Source organism: Lepidochelys kempii, chromosome 14 (assembly GCF_965140285.1).
Source record: "Lepidochelys kempii isolate rLepKem1 chromosome 14, rLepKem1.hap1, whole genome shotgun sequence".
Classification (NCBI taxonomy): Eukaryota; Metazoa; Chordata; order Testudines; family Cheloniidae; genus Lepidochelys; species Lepidochelys kempii.
Window position 1 is genome coordinate 19,541,721 of NC_136393.1, and position 18,274 is coordinate 19,559,994.

An 18,274-nucleotide genomic window follows, 5' to 3' on the forward strand; every position below is an offset into this window, starting at 1 on the left:
CGTACACAGGCAGCCTGGACAGTAGTCAGGAGCTGTTCAACTACAGGCTGAGCAAGTGCAGAATGGTGGTAGAATGTGCATTTGGACGTTTAAAGGCGCGCTGGTGCAGTTTACTGACTCAGTTAGACCTCAGCGAAAACAATATTCCCACTGTTATTACTACTTGCTGTGTGCTCCACAATATCTGTGAGAGTAAGGGGGAGATGTTTCTGGCGGGGTGGGAGGTTGTGGCAAATTGCCTGGCCGCTGATTACGCGCAGCCAGACACCAGGGTGGTTAGAAGAGCACAGGAGGGCGCGGTGCGCATCAGAGAAGCTTTGAAAACTAGTTTCATGACTGGCCAGGCTACAGTGTGAAAGTTCTGTTTGTTTCTCCTTGATGAAACCCCCCACCCCCTTGGTTCACTCTACTTCCCTGTAAGCTAACCACCCTCCCCTCCTCCCTTCGATCACCACTTGCAGAGGCAATAAAGTCATTGTTACTTCACATTCATGCATTCTTTATTAATTCAATCACACAAATAGGGGGATAACTGCCAAGGTAGCCCGGGAGGGATGGTGGAGGAGGGAAGCACTGAGAGGGGTGGTGGAGGAGAGAAGGACAAGGCCACACAGCACTTTAAAAGTTTAAAACTTTAAAACTTATTGAATGCCAGCCTTCTGTTGCTTGGGCAATCCTCTGGGGTGGAGTGGCTGGGTGGCCGGAGGCTATGGGTGTCTGGGTGAGGAGGCTATGGAACTTGGGGAGGAGGGTAGTTGGTTACACAGGAGTGTAGCGGCGGTCTGTGCTCCAGCTGCCTTTCCTGCAACTCAACCATATGCTGGAGCATATTAGTTTGATCCTCCAGCAGCCTCAGCATTGAATCGTGCCTCCTCTCATCACGCTGCCGCCATCTATCAGCTTCAGCCCTCTCTTCAGCCTGCCACCTCTCCTCCCGGTCATTTTGTGCTTTCCCGCACTCTGACACTGTCTGCCTCCATGCATTCGTCTCTGCTCTGTGGGAGGACACCATGAGCTCAGAGAACATTTCATCGCGAGTGCGTTTTTTTCGCCTTCTAATCTTCGCTAGCCTCTGGGAAGGATAAGATCCTGTGATCCTTGAAATACATGCAGCTGGTGGAGAAAAAAAAAGGGACAGTGGTATTTAAAAAGACACATTTTATAGAACAATGGGTACACTCTTTCACGGTAAACCTTGCTGTAAACATTACATACATAGCACATGTGCTTTCGTTTCAAGGTCGCATTTTGCCTCCCCCCACTGCGTGGCTAACCCCTCCCCCCTCCCCGTGGCTAACAGCAGGGAACATTTCTGTTCAGCCACAGGCAAACAGCCCAGCAGGAACGGGCACCTCTGAATGTCCCCTTAAGAAAAGCACCCTATTTCAACCAGGTGACCATGAATGATATCACTCTCCTGAGGATAACACAGAGATAAAGAACGGATGTTGTTTGAACGCCAGCAAACATGCAGAACAAAGCATTGCAGCGTAACGATTCCCGACTACGTGCTACTGGCCTGGCGTGGTAAAGTGTCCGACCATTGTGGACGGAATAAGGCTGTCCTCCCCAGAAACCTTTTGCAAAAGCTTTGGGAGTACGTCTAGGAGAGCTTTATGGAAATGTCCATGGAGGATTTCCGCTCCATCCCCAGACACGTTAACTGACTTTTCCAGTAGCTGTACTGGCCACGAATGCCAGGGCAAATCAATCATTAAACATGCTTGCTTTTAAACCATGTATAGTATTTTTAAAAGGTACACTTACCAGAGGTCCCTTCTCCGCCTGGCGGGTCCGGGAGGCAGCCTTGGGTGGGTTCGGGGGGTACTAGCTCCAGGTCCAGGATGAGAAACAGTTCCTGGCTGTCGGGAAAACCGGTTTCTCTGCTTGCTTGCTGTGAGCCATCTACAACCTCATCATCATCTTCCCCGTCCCCAAAACTGGCTTCCATGTTGCCTCCATCTCCATTGAAGGAGTCAAATGACACAGTTGGGGTAGTGGTGGCTGAACCCCCTAAAATGGCATGCAGCTCATCATAGAAGCGGCATGTTTGGGGCTCTGACCCGGAGCGGCTGTTTGCCTCTCTGGTTTTCTGGTAGGCTTGCCTCAGCTCCTTGAGTTTCACGTCGCACTGCTTCGGGTCCCTGTTATGGCCTCTGTCTTTCATGCCCTGGGAGATTTTGACAAATGTTTTGGCATTTCAAAAGCTGGAACGGAGTTCTGATAGCACGGATTCCTCTCCCCATACAGTGATCAGATCCTGTACCTCCCATTCGGTCCATGCTGGAGCTCTTTTGCGATTCTGGGACTCCCTCATGGTCACCTCTGCTGATGAGCTCTGCACTCACCTGCAGCTTGCCATGCTGGCCAAACAGGAAATGAAATTCAAAAGTTCGCGGGCCTTTTCCTGTCTACCTGGCCAGTGCATCTGAGTTGAGAGTGCTGTCCAGAGTGGTCACAATGGAGCACTCTGGGATAGCTCCCAGAGGCCAATACCATCTAATTGCGTTCACAGTATCCCAAATTCGACCCAGCAAGGCCGATTTCAGCACTAATCCCCTTGTCGGGGGTGGAGTAAAGAAATTGATTTTAAGAGTTCTTTAAATCGAAAAAAAGGGCTTCGTCGTGTGGACGGGTGCAGGGTTAAATCAATTTAACGCTGCTAAACTCGACCTCAACTCCTAGCGCAGACCAGGGCTTAGGAGCTACAATAACGTACACAAATAGTACATTTAATGGCAAAAGTAAAGACAATGCCACTCTAGGATTGCCAACTGTCTAATCACAGAAACCCAAACACCCTTGCCCCGGCCACCCCCGTCTCCAAGGCCCCACCCTGCTCACTCCATCTCCTCTCCCTCCATCACAGGGGGTTGGGGTGCAGGAGGGGGTGTGGGCTCTGGGCTCGGGCCAAGTGGTTCAGAGTGTGGGAGGGGGCAAGCTCTGGGAGGAGTTTGGGTACAGGAGGGGGCTCAGGGCTGGGGCAGGAGATTGGGGTGCAGGAAGGGGTGTGGGGTGCAGGCTCTGGGAGGGAGTTTGGGTGCAGGAGGGGGCTCAGGACTGGAGCAGGGGTGCAGGAAGGGGTGTGGGGTGCAGGCTCTGGGAGGGAGTTTGGGTGCAGGAGGGGACTCAGGACTGGAGCAGGGGTGCAGGAGGGGGTGAGGGCTCCAGCCAGGAGGCACTTACCTCGGGCGGCTCCCAGTCGGTGGCGCAGGGGAGCTAAGGTAGGCTTCCTGATTGTCCCAGTCCCGTGCCGCCCCCAGAAGCGGCCAGCACAATCCTGCAGCCCCTGGGGTGGGACAGGGGGCTCTGCATGCTGCCAGCGCCTGCAAGCACCACCCCTGCAGCTCCCATTGGCTGCAGTTCTCGGCCAATGGGAGCTGCGGAGTCAATGCTTGGGGCGGGGCAGCATGAAGAGATCCGCTCCCCCCTCCCCCGCCCAGAGGCCACAGGGTCGTGCCGGCCACTTCCAGGAGTGGCGTGGGGCCAAAGCAGGCAGGCAGCCTGCCTTAGCCCTGCTGCGCCCCTGGATTTTTAGTGCCTAAAATTTCCCAGTTTGGCTTCAGTAGCCTCTGGGAGATAGGGTCTGATTCACTGTTCCCTCTAAACTGTAAGCGTGTGCGGATGCACACAGATCCTAAACCCCGTGCACATGACGAAACACCGCACGCACAAAAATTTGCACAGAAGCACAACAATTTGCACAGAAGAAATTTTTTGTGCACACGGCCTGTCAAAAATTAGAGGGAACATTGGTCTGATTCCAGAAGATTCCTGGCAAAACTGGAAGGGTTGTGAACCCTACTCCACTCTGAAGGAAAACATTTTGGATTAGAAATTAAAGTGTACTATCAGTTGAAAAGCCATTTCATCAGGATTACTCTGCTTTCTGCCTTCGCTACACCTTCTTCCGTCTATTGCTGCCTTACGATCAACCCTTCATAGTGGATGATGGGATTATGACACCAGCGGAGAGTCAGTCCTCCCCTTTAGTTCATCTGCATACTTCAAGTCTGTTGGTAAAAGTGCCTTACAGTTCTAAAACCTCAATTTAAAAATAATATTAACTCTCCGGGGCAGAGTCTGTCTTCTTTGTGCGTCTATAGTGCCTAGCATGTTGTGGGTCATACTGAAAACACACACAACTTCAACCCCCTTATCTTGTGCCCCCTTTTTGTGGTATACACAATCTCTATGAACACAATACAAGCAAACAACATAAGGTCAGGCATTCTGCCCATCCAGGAAAGAACAGCAAATGGACGCTTGGCACACGTGAAGTACTCTGACACCACAAAAAGTACAATTACTTTATGAAAAGTTGTCTTATCTAAGCTTCCCAGTTGCTTAGGCATAATAACTGCTCATTTGGCTACTAACTGTAACCTAAGTTCTCTGTAAACTGTGCAGCTGCATGGCCACATAGCAGCCTATTTAGTGCCGCACAGGCGCTCAGGGAACCTGCCCGGCCTGGACCTGCTGTAGATGGTCCGGGGCGCCCCTCCTCCGGCCCTAACTCAGCCCCAGACCCGACGCTGCCAGGGATGGGGTGGCCTGAACCCAGCCCCAGCTCGGACCTGCAGCTGTGTCCCTCCCCTGGCCCCAACTCAGCCCCGGCTAGGGGAGGGACACCCCTCCCCCAACCCCAACCCTGTCCTGGCCCAGCCCTGCCGTGGCCAGTGGAGGGGCACCTATCCTGTGGCCCCAGCCCTGAAGCTGCCATGGTGGGGAAAGGCGCCTCTCCTCCCCAGCCCAGATGCTGCTGCGGGGGAGGGGGGGGGGAGTCCTGTCTCCCTGACGTAGTCCCAGAGCACCCTCCTGCACCCAAAATCACTCATTCCCGGCCCCACCGCAGAGCCCACACCCCCAGCCAGAACCCTCACTCCCAACCCACACACATCCCAACCCTCTGCTCCGGCCCTGCGCCCCTTATCCCTAGCCCCACCCCAGAACCCGCACCCACAGCCGGAACTCTCACACCCCTGCAACCCAACCCTCTGCCCTAGCCCTGAGCCCCCTCCCACACTCTGAACCCCTCTGCCCCACCCCCACCACATGAATTTTGTGATGTGCATCGTCACATCACCTCCATATTGATGCACATCACAAAATTCATTCCACACATGTGTGAGAAAAATTAGAGGGAACTCTGACTGTAACTGTTCAGCTTCTTGTACATTTACACTAAGGCAAGGTTGGAAGGGATGTACAGAGAGCTGTTACAATAACTATAAAAGATTGCTTTCCAGTTCTTATGAAACTTTAGTTTACTTACTTCTGAAAACACAAAAACACACCCAGAGTTTGTTTTTGCTAGAGAATAGCTTCGAAACACAAATAATATTGAAAACAGATGAAATTCTTCACATTGTGCAACATATTCCAGAAGAAAAACACAATGGCCTCTCATATCTTGGCACTTAATAGTAAACAAGTTTAAGATATTTGGCTCAAGAGAATCATGTACTCTGAGTTACTGAAGTCAGCAAGAGCCTTTCCAATTATTTCTTCAGGCTTTGGATCAGGCCTCATATGAAGAAGCTGATTCTAAAGGAAAAGACAAACCCATTTCACTGAAAAAGATCAAGCTAGGTTTCTGAAATGGACGAGATGCAGCCAAGTTTCGTAATTTGTATTTTGTAAATCTACACTGTGCTATCACAAGCACTCTCAGAGGTTGTGATGACCTTTGCTACAACGCAGCAAGCTTTGACAGAGCAAGGGGAGATCCAAAGTACATCTGTAGTGTCATAATGACAGCACTCTCCTGAACCTTCAAATGACAAAAAGAAGAGAATATTTGAGAACTGTTTCTTTAACCTTAAAGAGCTGCACATGAAATTCATCCTCTATAGTAAAAGAAGGCTAAAGTTGGTATTCCCAGCCAGTGCATATATATACAATGGTCATTTAACTCTTTTAAAAAGTGCTAGCAAACAAATTCTTATTGATAAATTTATAATTCACTCATGTCCCATTCATTAAGCCTTGTCATTGAGTCAGTCTCCATTGAGGAGGTTTCTTTATACCCTGAAGGTTTCATGACCCCTAGACCAGTGCTTCTCAAAGTAGTGGTCCGTGGACCAGTGCCGGTCCGCGAGCCATTGGCTGCCGGTCTGCGGCGAGTTTCCAGGAAAGAAAGAAAGAAATAATAGTATAATTTAAAAATCGCACCGGAATTCCACCAAGAATAATTATCAGTCGATAAAAGTCGACAATATTAAATAATATTATGTTTTCAGAAGCACATATATAATATTGATAATTATGCCATAGTGCTACAGCATGTTTTGCATGAGACGTGCGAGCACGCACTTACCCCACTCCTTCGCATATAAAGATGCCGCCCCACCGGCGGTTACCATCAAGAAGTTGAATAAAGAGCATCATACGGATCTCTGCGTGTTTGTCATTTGGGACCCCGTCCAAACCCATTGATCTGAGAATGTAAGTACTAATAATATTATAAATTTTAATAATAATTATTTTCTGTCCTATTCTGCCATATCCCTTACGAAGTAGATAGAGACAATTGAGTACCACACACCTATAGCCAAATAGACAGTCCTTGTAGGAGCAGGATTTTATAATTGTACTAATTGTACTATAAGAACTGATGTAAACTTTGATTTCATTCTGCCAGCCACCCTTTTTGAATATCAGAAAAGAATGACTGTCTGAGACTGGGATGCTGTTTCCAATATGCATTACAATTAGGACCTGTTATAAAGTTTAGTTAGTAAGAGACAGGATTTTGTATTGTGTCTATGATAAATAGATTAGAGAAATGTTGAGGGCCTGAAGCCCCATTGTGAATTGTTTTAGTTATAAGATTTAGCAAGGCTTGATTTACAATGTATTCTGCTGAATATAAAATACTGCTGTCGGTATACCTTTTCAGGTTTCTGTGAGAGACTGTTTGTGTGAATGAGGAATGAATGCATCAGAAAAAGATATGGTGTAAAAGCCATTACATCTTGTCCAGATGGTCAAGTGAAAAAGAAAAAAGGAGTACTTGTGGCACCTTAGAGACTAACAAATGTATTTGAGCATACTGGACACCATTAAATTAGGCTTGAAGAAAGACTGGGAGTGAATGTGTCATTACACAAAGTAAAGCTATTTCCCCACGTTTATTTTCCCCCCCTACTGTTCCTCACACGTTCTTTTCAACTGCTGGAAATGGCCCACCTTGATTATCACTACAAAAGGTTTTTTTTCCTCTCTCCTGCCGGTAATAGCTCACCTTACCTGATCACTCTCCTCAGAGTGTGTATGGTAACACCCATTGTTTCATGTTCTCTATGTATATAAATCTCCCCACTGTATTTTCCACTGAATGCATCCGATGAAGTGAGCTGTAGTTCACAAAAGCTTATGCTCAAATTGTTTCGTCTCTAAGGTGCCACAAGTACTCCTTTTCTTTTTGCGGATACAGGCTAACACGGCTGCTACTCTGAAAGAAAAAGTGAGAGACTTGGAAAGAGCAGAAAACATCCATTGTGTTGGATGCTAAACATGTTAACAGCATTGACAACCTCAGAGGTGAGACAGGCACCCCTGAAGGCAAGACAACAAATAGGAGATAACGATGGGAAGCCCGACAATAACCATCAAATGATAACAGCAGAAAACCCCAAGATTAACACCACTTAAGGACTAACAATTACAGGATGACATTGCAAAATGCATGGACTCAAATGGGAATTTACTACTATAAAGCCGGGGTGTTTTGCCATGGGACTCTGGGTTCAGTCCTGCAAAGCCTTGGAGCATTGGATTGCAACCAACAGAGCCCAGTTTCTCACTCGTCCTCAATCTAACTGGCCATTACATTGACTCGAGCTACAATAGACTGGTAACTATAAACAACAACTGGCAGGACGTGTGTGTGTGTGGTGTCTGAAAAGCATATGCTAACTGTTGCATTTTCAATAAATGCGGCATATTTGCCTTTTCCCCCTGAAAAGATCCCATGTGTTTTGTATGAGCATAACGTCCTCGCTTCCTCCATATCTATAAATTGTTTCATACACGCTCTCATTGTTCTTACTTATAGCCTTCCCCTCTTCTAGAATCAAACCTACGTGTTTCTGCCAGGAAGTTCTCGAAATTCCTCGCTTTCTCACTCCATATCTTTCAGACAGGTAAATCTTATTTTTGACGTTCATTATTCATTCTTTCCATATGTTCAAACCCTCTTAACTTTCCAATTATTATGTTGTTTTCAATTTAATTTTAAAATTTATGTATTTTCTTATCCTAACATTACTTACCCTATTAATCAATGTTCTTCCGCACATATTTCTCAATTAAAAGCATTCCCACTGCATTTATTCGGCTTTTATCCTAATATCATAAATTAAGTATATACCCGGGGTAATGGAATTTATATTAATTATTTTTATGCCTAATTTACACAGGGCGAAGCGAGGCCCAATCAACATATTTAGCAAGCAGAGACATCCGGTTGCTGAACATGCAAGTTATTCTGAATTAGATGACGGCAATATAAATGAAACCGAAGTATTGTCAACAAAAAGAATTCATACTAGCTTTACTTGGAAATATGACTCCTTATACATTCAGTTCAGTTTTGTAGCCATGAATGATGGTGGAGTGCCAAAACCACAGTGCGTTATTTGTGGCGACGTGTTGGCTAACGACGCAATGACACCGTCAAAGCTCAAGAGGCATTTGTCAAAGTTTGACTCCGACTCACAATTTATCAGACCACTCTGTTTTATTAGCAAAGCTGCTCTGCTAATACATTTAGAAGTGAGCCCCCCGAGTGGGGCTTGTGTCTTTTAATTTATACAGTTTTTTGGAGAACAAGTTACAGAGAAGTTACAGACAAAAGAAGAAAAAGATTAGTCACCACCCTTCGAGATCCCTGAGACCAGTCACGTATCTTCAATTACCTGCCACCCTTAACAATCTCCTTTAACAGCTTCCAGTTAACTTAACTAATTGCCCTTCACCCCGTCCATTCTGATACCTGCTTCTTAGACGTGCTGGCTCTATCTTAATTTCTTCTCCATTCAAAAGCTAACTGTCCCTACGTGTGCTCCCTCAGATACTTTGTAACATGTTTTGGCATGCCCTCTCATATACAATGTATCCAGCATGTCCCCTTATACAATGTTATACTTCCACACATTTAAATACAAAACATAATGAAATTAGTTCAAAGCCAAAAGAGTTCTTTGAAAGGAAGCATGTTGATTTAAAAGGCTGTCAGAAACAGATCTTTGAAGTGTCACACATAAATACTGGTGCTTTGCGAGCTTCTTATAAAGTAGCGTTTTGCGTTGTGTATGGCTTTTTAGCCTTAGCAATCAGTGAGACACTAGTGATAGGCTGTATTAAAGATGTCTGTATGGAAATGCTGGACGAGCCAGTGGCAAAGAAAGTGGCTCAGGTGCCACTTTCAAATGACACTATAGCTCGATGAATTCACAATCTGGCTCACAATATGGAAGATCAGCTCATAGGACAGATTAAATTAGCAAAGTACTTTTCTTTGCAGCTTGATGAATGTACAGACGTTGCTAATACGGCAATTCTGATGGTGTATGTGCGCTTTGAACATGAGGGTGATTTGAAGGAAGAGTTTTTGTTTTCTGTTTCACTACCAACAAAAACAACTAGTTCTGAAGTGTTCAAGACTGTGAACGACTACATTGTTAACAAATGGGGGTTGGACTTCAAGTTTTGTGTAGGCGTATGTTCTCATGGCGCTGCCGCAATGACAGGACGGCATTCTGGAGTGGTTACCCAGATTAAGGCGCTTGCACCCGAAAGCAAGTTAATGCACTGCTTCCTTCACCAAGCAAGTCCTGCAACAAAAAAAAAAAAAAAAAAAAATGTCAACAGAACTAAACAGTGTGCTCAGCGAGGTCGTAAAAATTGTGAGCCATGTAAAGGCAAATGCTATAAATTTGAGACTATTCACTGCATTATGTGATGATATGGGAGCTGATCATAAACAGCTCCTACTGCATGCCGACGTATGTTGGTTATAGAGGGGAAAAGTCCTGCCAAGAGTATTTGAGCTCCGAAACGAGCTCTCCGAGTTTCTTCAGGACAAAAAAACCAAATTGGTCACAACTGTTCCAAGATGTGGATTGGATAGCCAAGCTGGCTTATTTGGCTGATATCTTTGCCATTTTTAATGATCTCAACACCTCCATGCAGGGAAGGATGGCTTTGTGTCTTACAATGGCAGACAAGATGGACGGACATAAACGAAAGCTAAAAGCATGGAAGAGTCGAGTGTCAAGAGATTGTTATGACATGTTTCACAACTAAGTGACAATCATCGCTGATGCAGGTGAAGACCTTGATGTTACATCTCTACAAAATGTCATCAGTGAACACTTGACAAATTTGGCGGAACATTGAGTTTTACTTTCCAGCAGAAGAAGATCCATGGAAAGGGACTGGATGGATCCGACATCCGTTTATTCCATTGAAAGATGACTTAACTGTCACTATGGAGGATAAATTGTTGGAGCTGGCTGCTGACAAAAGACTAACGATGCGTTTGAAACTACAACATCACTTGCTTCCTTTTGGATAAAAGTGAAAGCAGAATATCCTGAGTTTACTGAAATTGCTCTGAAAACTCTTCTCCCATTTCCTTCAACATACCTCTGCAAGACTGGCTTCTCAACCATGAGTGTCATTAACACAAAGTACAGGAACAGTATGGATAGTCATTCTCCATTGCGTGTGGTACAGTCCTCAACTGAACCACGACTGGATAAACTGACAAAGAAGAAGCAAGCTCACCTTTCACATTAGTAAAGGTTAAGATTTTAAAAGCCTATTATTGCGTTAATAAATTTTTTTATAATATCTTTGTTAGGAGACTTTGCTGATTTGATTTTTTAATATTTTTTATTGTATGGTAATATTGTATTATTTGTTTACAAAATAAACATGAAATAAAAAATGTTTGCCAACTTCTATTTTATTCATTATATTGTTTCCGATATAAATTAATATTACTACGAATGTTCAAATAATATTTTCTTGGATCATAAACGAATAATAGTCATTTTATACTATCCGCACTAAGCCTTTCAGTCAGTCAGTCTTCAATGTATTTAATCTCCTCATGTATGCCACACTCCCATTCCAATTAATACAGAGAAGTATATCAGTTTTTCTGATCTGATGTGCTACGTGCCCATGTGAAAACGATAATGATATGGCACAAATATGGTACTGGTCCCCGGCAAATATGGTACTGGTCCCTGGCACATTGGGGAAAAAAAATTGCCGGTCCGCCACATCAGATCGTTTGAGAAGCACTGCCCTAGACAATACCTTTGCATCCAACCTTGGCACCATGACTCCCTGGGCCAGAAGCTACTGTCCTGAAAAGTCAGAGACACCACCCATGCAGCATTGGTACTTACAAAGACAGATTTCACCAGAAACTGTATGTTTCCAAGCGCAGTAGAAAAACTACTTTGGCACTTCTAAAATGTGAGATTCTAAGTCACTTTACAAATATTAATGAATTTAAACACCCCATGAGGAATGTTATGGGGATAAAACTTGGCTGCCCCACTTTACAGATGACAATCCTGCAAATCTCAGAGTTCAAAAGTCATGAGACCCCCTCAAAAACACACACATACATACAATTAATCCCATGCATTTGGGTTCTGGTTCTGATTTAACTTTCAGTAGAAAGCCTCTCTGCACCTGTTTGTGCACTCACCTTTCAGGACAAAAACGCAACACAAAATGCATGCAAAAAATGGAGTTCTCCTTTTAACAAGAACTTCTCCATCATAACCTATGGTGTGACAGCCTCTCTTTCGTGGTCCCCTGTTCACACTCCAGTCCTTGGGTCTCCCAGTTTCTCTTATCCCCTCTCCAGCAAGCTCCAGCTTGCCAGTGAAACTGTTCTGTTTCTGACAGAGTAAGCAAGGTAGGGATCTTTTCCAGCACTTCCTGAGGTTCGACATGGATTACCTCCCAAACTTCCTTAGTACAATGGAGAAAGATCCAGCTCCCTTGTGCTCTCCCATCTTGCTGTTTCTGCAAGATTCCACTTATTTGTAGCTACTCTGAGCAGAGGAATCAGTGAGCTGTCTGCTCAGGAAATGGAACCGAAGTCAGCAGCAGAAACTGCAGGCAAATGATCCAGAAAATCCAAGTTGTTCACAGCCCTTCAGGTGATCCTGGACTGTGTGGGAAAAAAAGGTGCCGCAAAATTATGTTACAAATAATAGTCATGCAATGCTGGCAAGTCTGAAGACACTGACGCACACAGGTTAGTTTACTTGTTCATGATACTGAAGAATCCATGGCAGAACCAGGAACACAATATGTACATCTCGCAACCCCTTCCCAATACAACAAAATTATCCTTCCTATCAAGGACGGAACTCTCAAATCAACTGGGATCTACAGGGACATATTAACAAACAGGTGCACAAAATCAGGCCTAATGCACAGCAATTTTGGAGACTTTGGAGAGGATGCCAAGCGAGCAGAGAGAAGCAGCAGTAAAAAGCTGAGTCTTCAGGTTCAGAGTTGCTAGCATTGCATAACTATTATTTGTACCCTAATTTTGAGGCAGCTTTTTTGCAGCTGAATGGTGGTTATGCACAATGAAGGAGCCACGTGTCTTCTTTTGGAGTTAATGGGGGTCGTGAGGGCACGTATAATCGGGGAGAAGCCTCTCAGGGAAGATCTGTGGAGCTAGCAGAGGACATTTGGCTTTGTGGAAAGATCATCAGGATGTCGACATGTCACTTTAGAAGCGTATCAAAACTAAAAGGTTTAAAGACAGCAATGGAAAGTGAAAGAAAGCAGACAATTGAAAACTTTCAATGCACTCAGTGGGTTAATCTGTCCTGGCAGACTGAATGTATAACCTGTCATGACCCACCTAGTCAGAATAAGTTATAAACAGATTTATATATTTACCAAAGCAACTTTTATCATGTATCCACTACAAACCCTACAGTTGTTATTCCCATTTAATGTGTAGTGCCACAACTGTCATTGGTATAAGAAAAGGAGGACTCGTGGCACCTTAGAGACTAACCAATTTATTTAAGCATAAGCTTTCGTGAGCTACAGCTCACTTGTAGCTCACGAAAGCTTATGCTCAAATAAATTGGTTAGCCTCTAAGGTGCCACAAGTACTCCTTTTCTTTTTTGCGAATACAGACTAACAAGGCTGCTACTCTGAAACCTGTCATTGCTATGTTTAACTTTGAAGGAACCATTGATGTCAGCACCCTAGCATTCACAAGTAATCCGCAACAAAAGCATTGCTGCACAGAACTAGTGCTGTACTTCTCTTACACCAGCTGAGATTTATTAGGAAGCAAAGAGCCAAAAAGATTTAGGAGAATGTGCCTTTTCCAGGATGGGGAAAAAGGGTGAGATACAAGAGGCATCTCAAAAAAAGAGTACAGCAAACAATTACAAGTATTGGGAACTATATAGAGTGTGGTCTTTAAAGCAAGATAATAATTTCAGTGTAATTAGTTATGTGTACAAGCCTTAATGCCAATTTCTATTAAAAATGCTTTACAAGCTAAGAAAAAAAGTAACCCTAAAATCATGTATGGCTATCATTGCTACATGAGCACATACACTTGTAGATCATCTTCATTAACTTGCTCTAGAACACCAATACGCAATCTTAAAATTAATCACAACACAAACTCTGAGTATCCATTCAAGCAATGAAGTCTGATGAGAGACAGTTACTGCATGAAAAAACAGATACTAGCTTTAGCTACAAGTACTTGTTTAAATATCTTTATTTACTGGCAGAAAGTCTAAAGTTTCCCATTATACAGAGACATGTATAAACCCGTTTCTCACTACCAGTAAGAATCCTACTTCAGTGGGTAATGTAAAAGTAGACATTTTTCATATTCAAAATGGAGGTCTGTATTTTGATATTCAAAACATTTAAAATAAAAATGGTTATGTGTCAAGATGAATGAAAACACAGAAAACTGAAAATGTCATAAAAGTAAACTTGCTCTTCCGCCATTCTCCCACCATCAAATAAAGCACTGCTTTTGAATAGAGCCGAGAGATCTCTGTAGTGAAGAAAACATTATGCAATATGCGCACATTTGTTTTTCCTACAGTGATCTGTTTTGTCCTCTAGATGGATAAGCAAAACCTCTTATCATCAATCTGAAGGAGTAAAAGAGAAAGAGCCTGTACTTCTAGTGTAAATGTTTATAAAAACATTTGTGTTATTCCCCAATGAGTCTGCACGAAAGGATTTTTAATCAAATTAAATACACTGGTTTCCAGTTGAATAGAAAGATGACAAAAACCTGTGTTCCGCTGGACTGCAGTATAAGTTATTAGAATTGCAGCTTTTTAGTCAATCAAAGACCATATAATTATTTCCCATGTAATCTTCTACACTCAACTGTCTGGCTTGCAGATGTCAGAGAAAAATCCTATGTAGGCAGAAATGAGATAGTAGCTGTCAACTAAATTACACTTCTCTCAAATACTTTAAGCAAGAACACGCCCTGCTTGGAGTTAAAGACTAATATTTAAAAGAAAAATATTGCATTATAGAGTTTCACTAGCAATGCTATGGTTAAAGAGGTGTTTGCATTCTCAGCCTCTACTTAGAGTATATAGGCTTTAAGTAGTTTTTTTAAAGACATTCTTCAAGCTTCAGAGTAACAGCCGTGTTAGTCTGTATTCACAAAAAGAAAAGGAGTACTTGGGGCACCTTAGAGACTAACCAATTTATTTGAGCATAAGCTTTCGTGAGCTACAGCTCACTTCATCGGATGCATACTGTGGAAAATATAGAAGATGTTTGTTTTTATACACACAAATCATGAAAAAATGGGTGTTTATCACTACAAAAGGTTTTCTCTCCCCCCACCCCACTATCCTGCTGGTAATAGCTTATGTAAAGTGATCACTCTCCTTACAATGTATTTGATAATCAAGGTGGGCCATTTCCAGCACAAATCCAGGGTTTAACAAGAACATTGGGGGCGGGGGGGGGGGGAGAAATAGGAAAACAAGGGGAAATAGGTTATTACCAGCAGGAGAGTGGGGTGGGGGGAGAGAAAATCTTTTGTAGTGATAAACACCCATTTTTTCATGATTTGTGTGTATAAAAACAAACATCTTCTGTATTTTCCACGGTATGCATCCGATGAAGTGAGCTGTAGCTCACGAAAGCTTATGCTCAAATAAATTGGTTAGACTCTAAGGTGCCACAAGTACTCCTATTCTTCAAGCTGAAATCTTTCATACTTTGTCTCAGTCCAGAGATGCACTTTTCCAAAAAGTGAAGAAAATCCATTTAAGTTATTTGAGTCTTAAAGCATGAAAAATTGATTTTTTATTTAAATAAAAGTTATCCACATGCATTTTTTGCACACCAGTAACTCAAAAGTGGTTTGAAGAGACAAGGCTGGCCTGTATGCAGTCCTCAGAAAGTATGTGTTAGTAAGTGTGAGGAAAGATAGAATAAGAATAAGAATGGATAAGAATTAAGTCAAGAATGATTGAGATAATTATTGTGTACACAGAACATTCTTCCTTGCTGATGCACAGAGTGTGGCTATCCAGATACCAACACACTGGGTCTTCATCCACAGGTCTCTCTCCAGCCTGAGTCAATCATTTCCTTCTCTGCACAGCCCCTTGTATCTCCCTTCCCAGATCTACCCTTAAAAAGCTGCCAGACTTGTTGGGTCCCTTCCGGAGTTTTGTGGCTGCAGCTTCAAATTTCATGCACTATGGATGGGAAATTTTAGATTAGTTTGTGAATACATATGGACACCTCTTCTTTCCCCTTTTTCTTTAGGGACAAGCAATTTGTGTTCATACAGTGTTGTCACAGATTCTAAAGGGATATGGTCAACTTTAATTTTACATTTACCTATTAAAAGATTCATTTTTCTGATAAATCTACCTTTGACAAGCAAGTACAGAATTTCTGTTGTGGATTAAGTTTTGTAACACTTTTCTATTCTCATGCAGTTATTAAAGTTTTTTTTCCAGCAAGGATTTCTGGGAAGACCTAACCATGCTCATACTACCACTAAACATACTTTCTATATTTTCCTTCTGTGCACATATGTACCTGCTGCCTTTTCAGTTCTACTGCTGCAGTTATTGGGAAACACCTATTTACAGAGCCCGGGGAATATCCTTCATGCAACCTCACTCCAGAGCAGTGGATGAGGGTGATGCAACTGACCATCAACAAAACAGTGAAACTGACTATACACTGGTTTCAGAGGAACAGCGTGTTAGTCTGTATTCGCAAAAAGAAAAGGAGGACTTGTGGCACCTTAGAGACTAACCAATTTATTTGAGCATGAGCTAAGTGCTGATGACTGCAAAGTAAAGCTGAAAACATAGAGATGTGTTTCTCTGTTAATCTCAGATGTTATTTGCAGCAACAGATGGAAATGTGATTTTCAAGTTTATAGTGCCCTTTTAGAACTCCAGAAAAGTAGTTTGGCTTTCCCCACAGCACCCATAACTGAGCCACATTGTATATATTTAATCACACCTAGCCAGAAACCAATGTTGCTTAAGTGAAGGTTGATACAATAAAAATAACAATGTTAGGAAAAATACTGGGAAACTTACTTAGAAGAAATAAGTTAAGACAGTATACGTAAAGATGTAAAAACCCTTTGTTCAGGCATTTGCCAACTAAGATCTAGACATGCAAAAGTTAAGTACAGGAACTCTGAAAACCAAAACCACTTTTTCAAGTATGCAAGGGGTTAGTTAATTTAACTACTAACTTCAAAACCATCTAATTACTTCCTTTTTTACATTATACTCCATCCTAATGGTAATCATCCACATGTTTAGGTTTCAGAGTAGCAGCCATGTTAGTCTGTATCCGCAAAAAGAAAAGGAGTACTTGTGGCACCTTAGAGACTAACAAATTTGAGCATAAGCTTTTGTGAGCTACAGCATCCAATGAAGTGAGCTGTAGCTCACGAAAGCTTATGCTCAAATAAATTTGTTAGTCTCTAAGGTGCCACAAGTACTCCTTTTCTTTTTCCACATTTTTAGCAGTCTTTTCCGTCTCCTACAATAAACAAGGTAAAAGATTGGATTTTAATAGAGGCTTGGTCCCATCCTTATGACAGACAGACAAGGTTGTCTCTCCACAAATTTAAAATTTTTATTAAAGCTAATGTTAAAATTATATAATACACAGGTTGAGAAAAGAGTGTCTGTACATCTCGGTATAGTGCTTAGATTATCCACAGATACAAAGTTTGTTTAAAAACTCATAAAATATATATAGTACATAATCTACAATAACCCAAATTTAGATAAATTTAATTATATAGTTTGGACATTAGAATCCAAATACTCGGGTACATCACTCATGAAAAGTTATACAGAGAGTTAGTTGTAGAAAGCAAATATAGGAATGAGTGTAGATTGTCCCTCAGTAATTGAGCATTTAGGATGGGTTGTCCTTTAGTAGATATAATCCATCAAAAAAGTATTTTAGTTACTTGCACTTCAAGAATGCATGGCATTTTTACAGAAGCTACTGTAGTTAACAGGTAGATTTAAGGCACTGAAGTTCACACTATATGAAGAAGAATATATTGCATATGTGAAGAGAGACCCTAGTTACTGGTACTGTGGGAAACATAACTTTGAATCTTCTGACTTTGGGGTATTCAACATCTCAGTATTGAAACTGCATTAATGTAGTTTGCATTTATGAATTAGGATCACAGTAACGGCTACACAAACTGACCAGTCATCCACTTACTCTGGTCAATGCTGAATGCTCCAGAAGAAGTCATCAAATTCTGTTTAATACAAGAAAAAAGAAACCAAAGTGGCTTTTGTATTTCATTATAATTTTATACTGCTCTTCCTAAGAGAACAGACCTACGTAAAACCTTCCAAAAGCACTTAAATTAATTAGGAGCCTAAGTCCACTTTCAAAAATGAACTAGCCACATAGGCACCCAAGTCCCATTGAAAGTCAATGAGGCTTAGGATCTCTAAGTCATTTTTTACCCTGAGTATTGTTACCCTTGTGTTGGATAGCAGCCCTCCCAACTCAGGCACTCCATCCAACCCTAGTTGCTTATTTCAAGAGCTTTTATATAAAATTTCTGCAACAAGAATCACTTTGAGCTTACTCATTTCATCTCATGGAGTAGGTTACCAGCAGCCTTGAAACCCAGGACTTCTTCATGCTCAGGCACGATTTTAATGTTCACTTATGATTTTGAAGCAATAC

General features: G+C 42.6%; 2 protein-coding genes across 2 annotated transcripts in view; both read right to left on the bottom strand.

Annotated features, from left to right (window-relative positions):
• RAB40B (RAB40B, member RAS oncogene family) overlaps positions 1–18,274 on the bottom strand; it is a 60,771-nt gene that overhangs the window by 32,521 nt on the left and 9,976 nt on the right. The gene's annotated exons all lie outside the window — the stretch shown is intronic.
• LOC140897954 (uncharacterized) lies at positions 191–2,803 on the bottom strand. Its single transcript, XM_073311259.2, has 2 exons — positions 1,768–2,803; positions 191–1,113 (listed from the first exon to the last, which is right to left on the bottom strand). Exons 1-2 carry the CDS (start codon positions 2,165–2,167, stop codon positions 731–733), a joined length of 783 nt encoding a protein of 260 aa, XP_073167360.2. The 5' UTR covers positions 2,168–2,803; the 3' UTR covers positions 191–730.

What these genes read in the sequence shown, in the direction of transcription:
- LOC140897954 (XM_073311259.2), bottom strand. Translation starts at nt 2,167, where the DNA reads ATGAAAGACAGAGGCCATAACAGGGACCCGAAGCAGTGCGACGTGAAA. An exon ending in AGGCGGAGAAGGGACCTCTG is followed by an intron (nt 1,114 to 1,767) that starts GTAAGTGTACCT and finishes TTTCTCCACCAG; the next exon opens with CTGCATGTATTTCAAGGATC.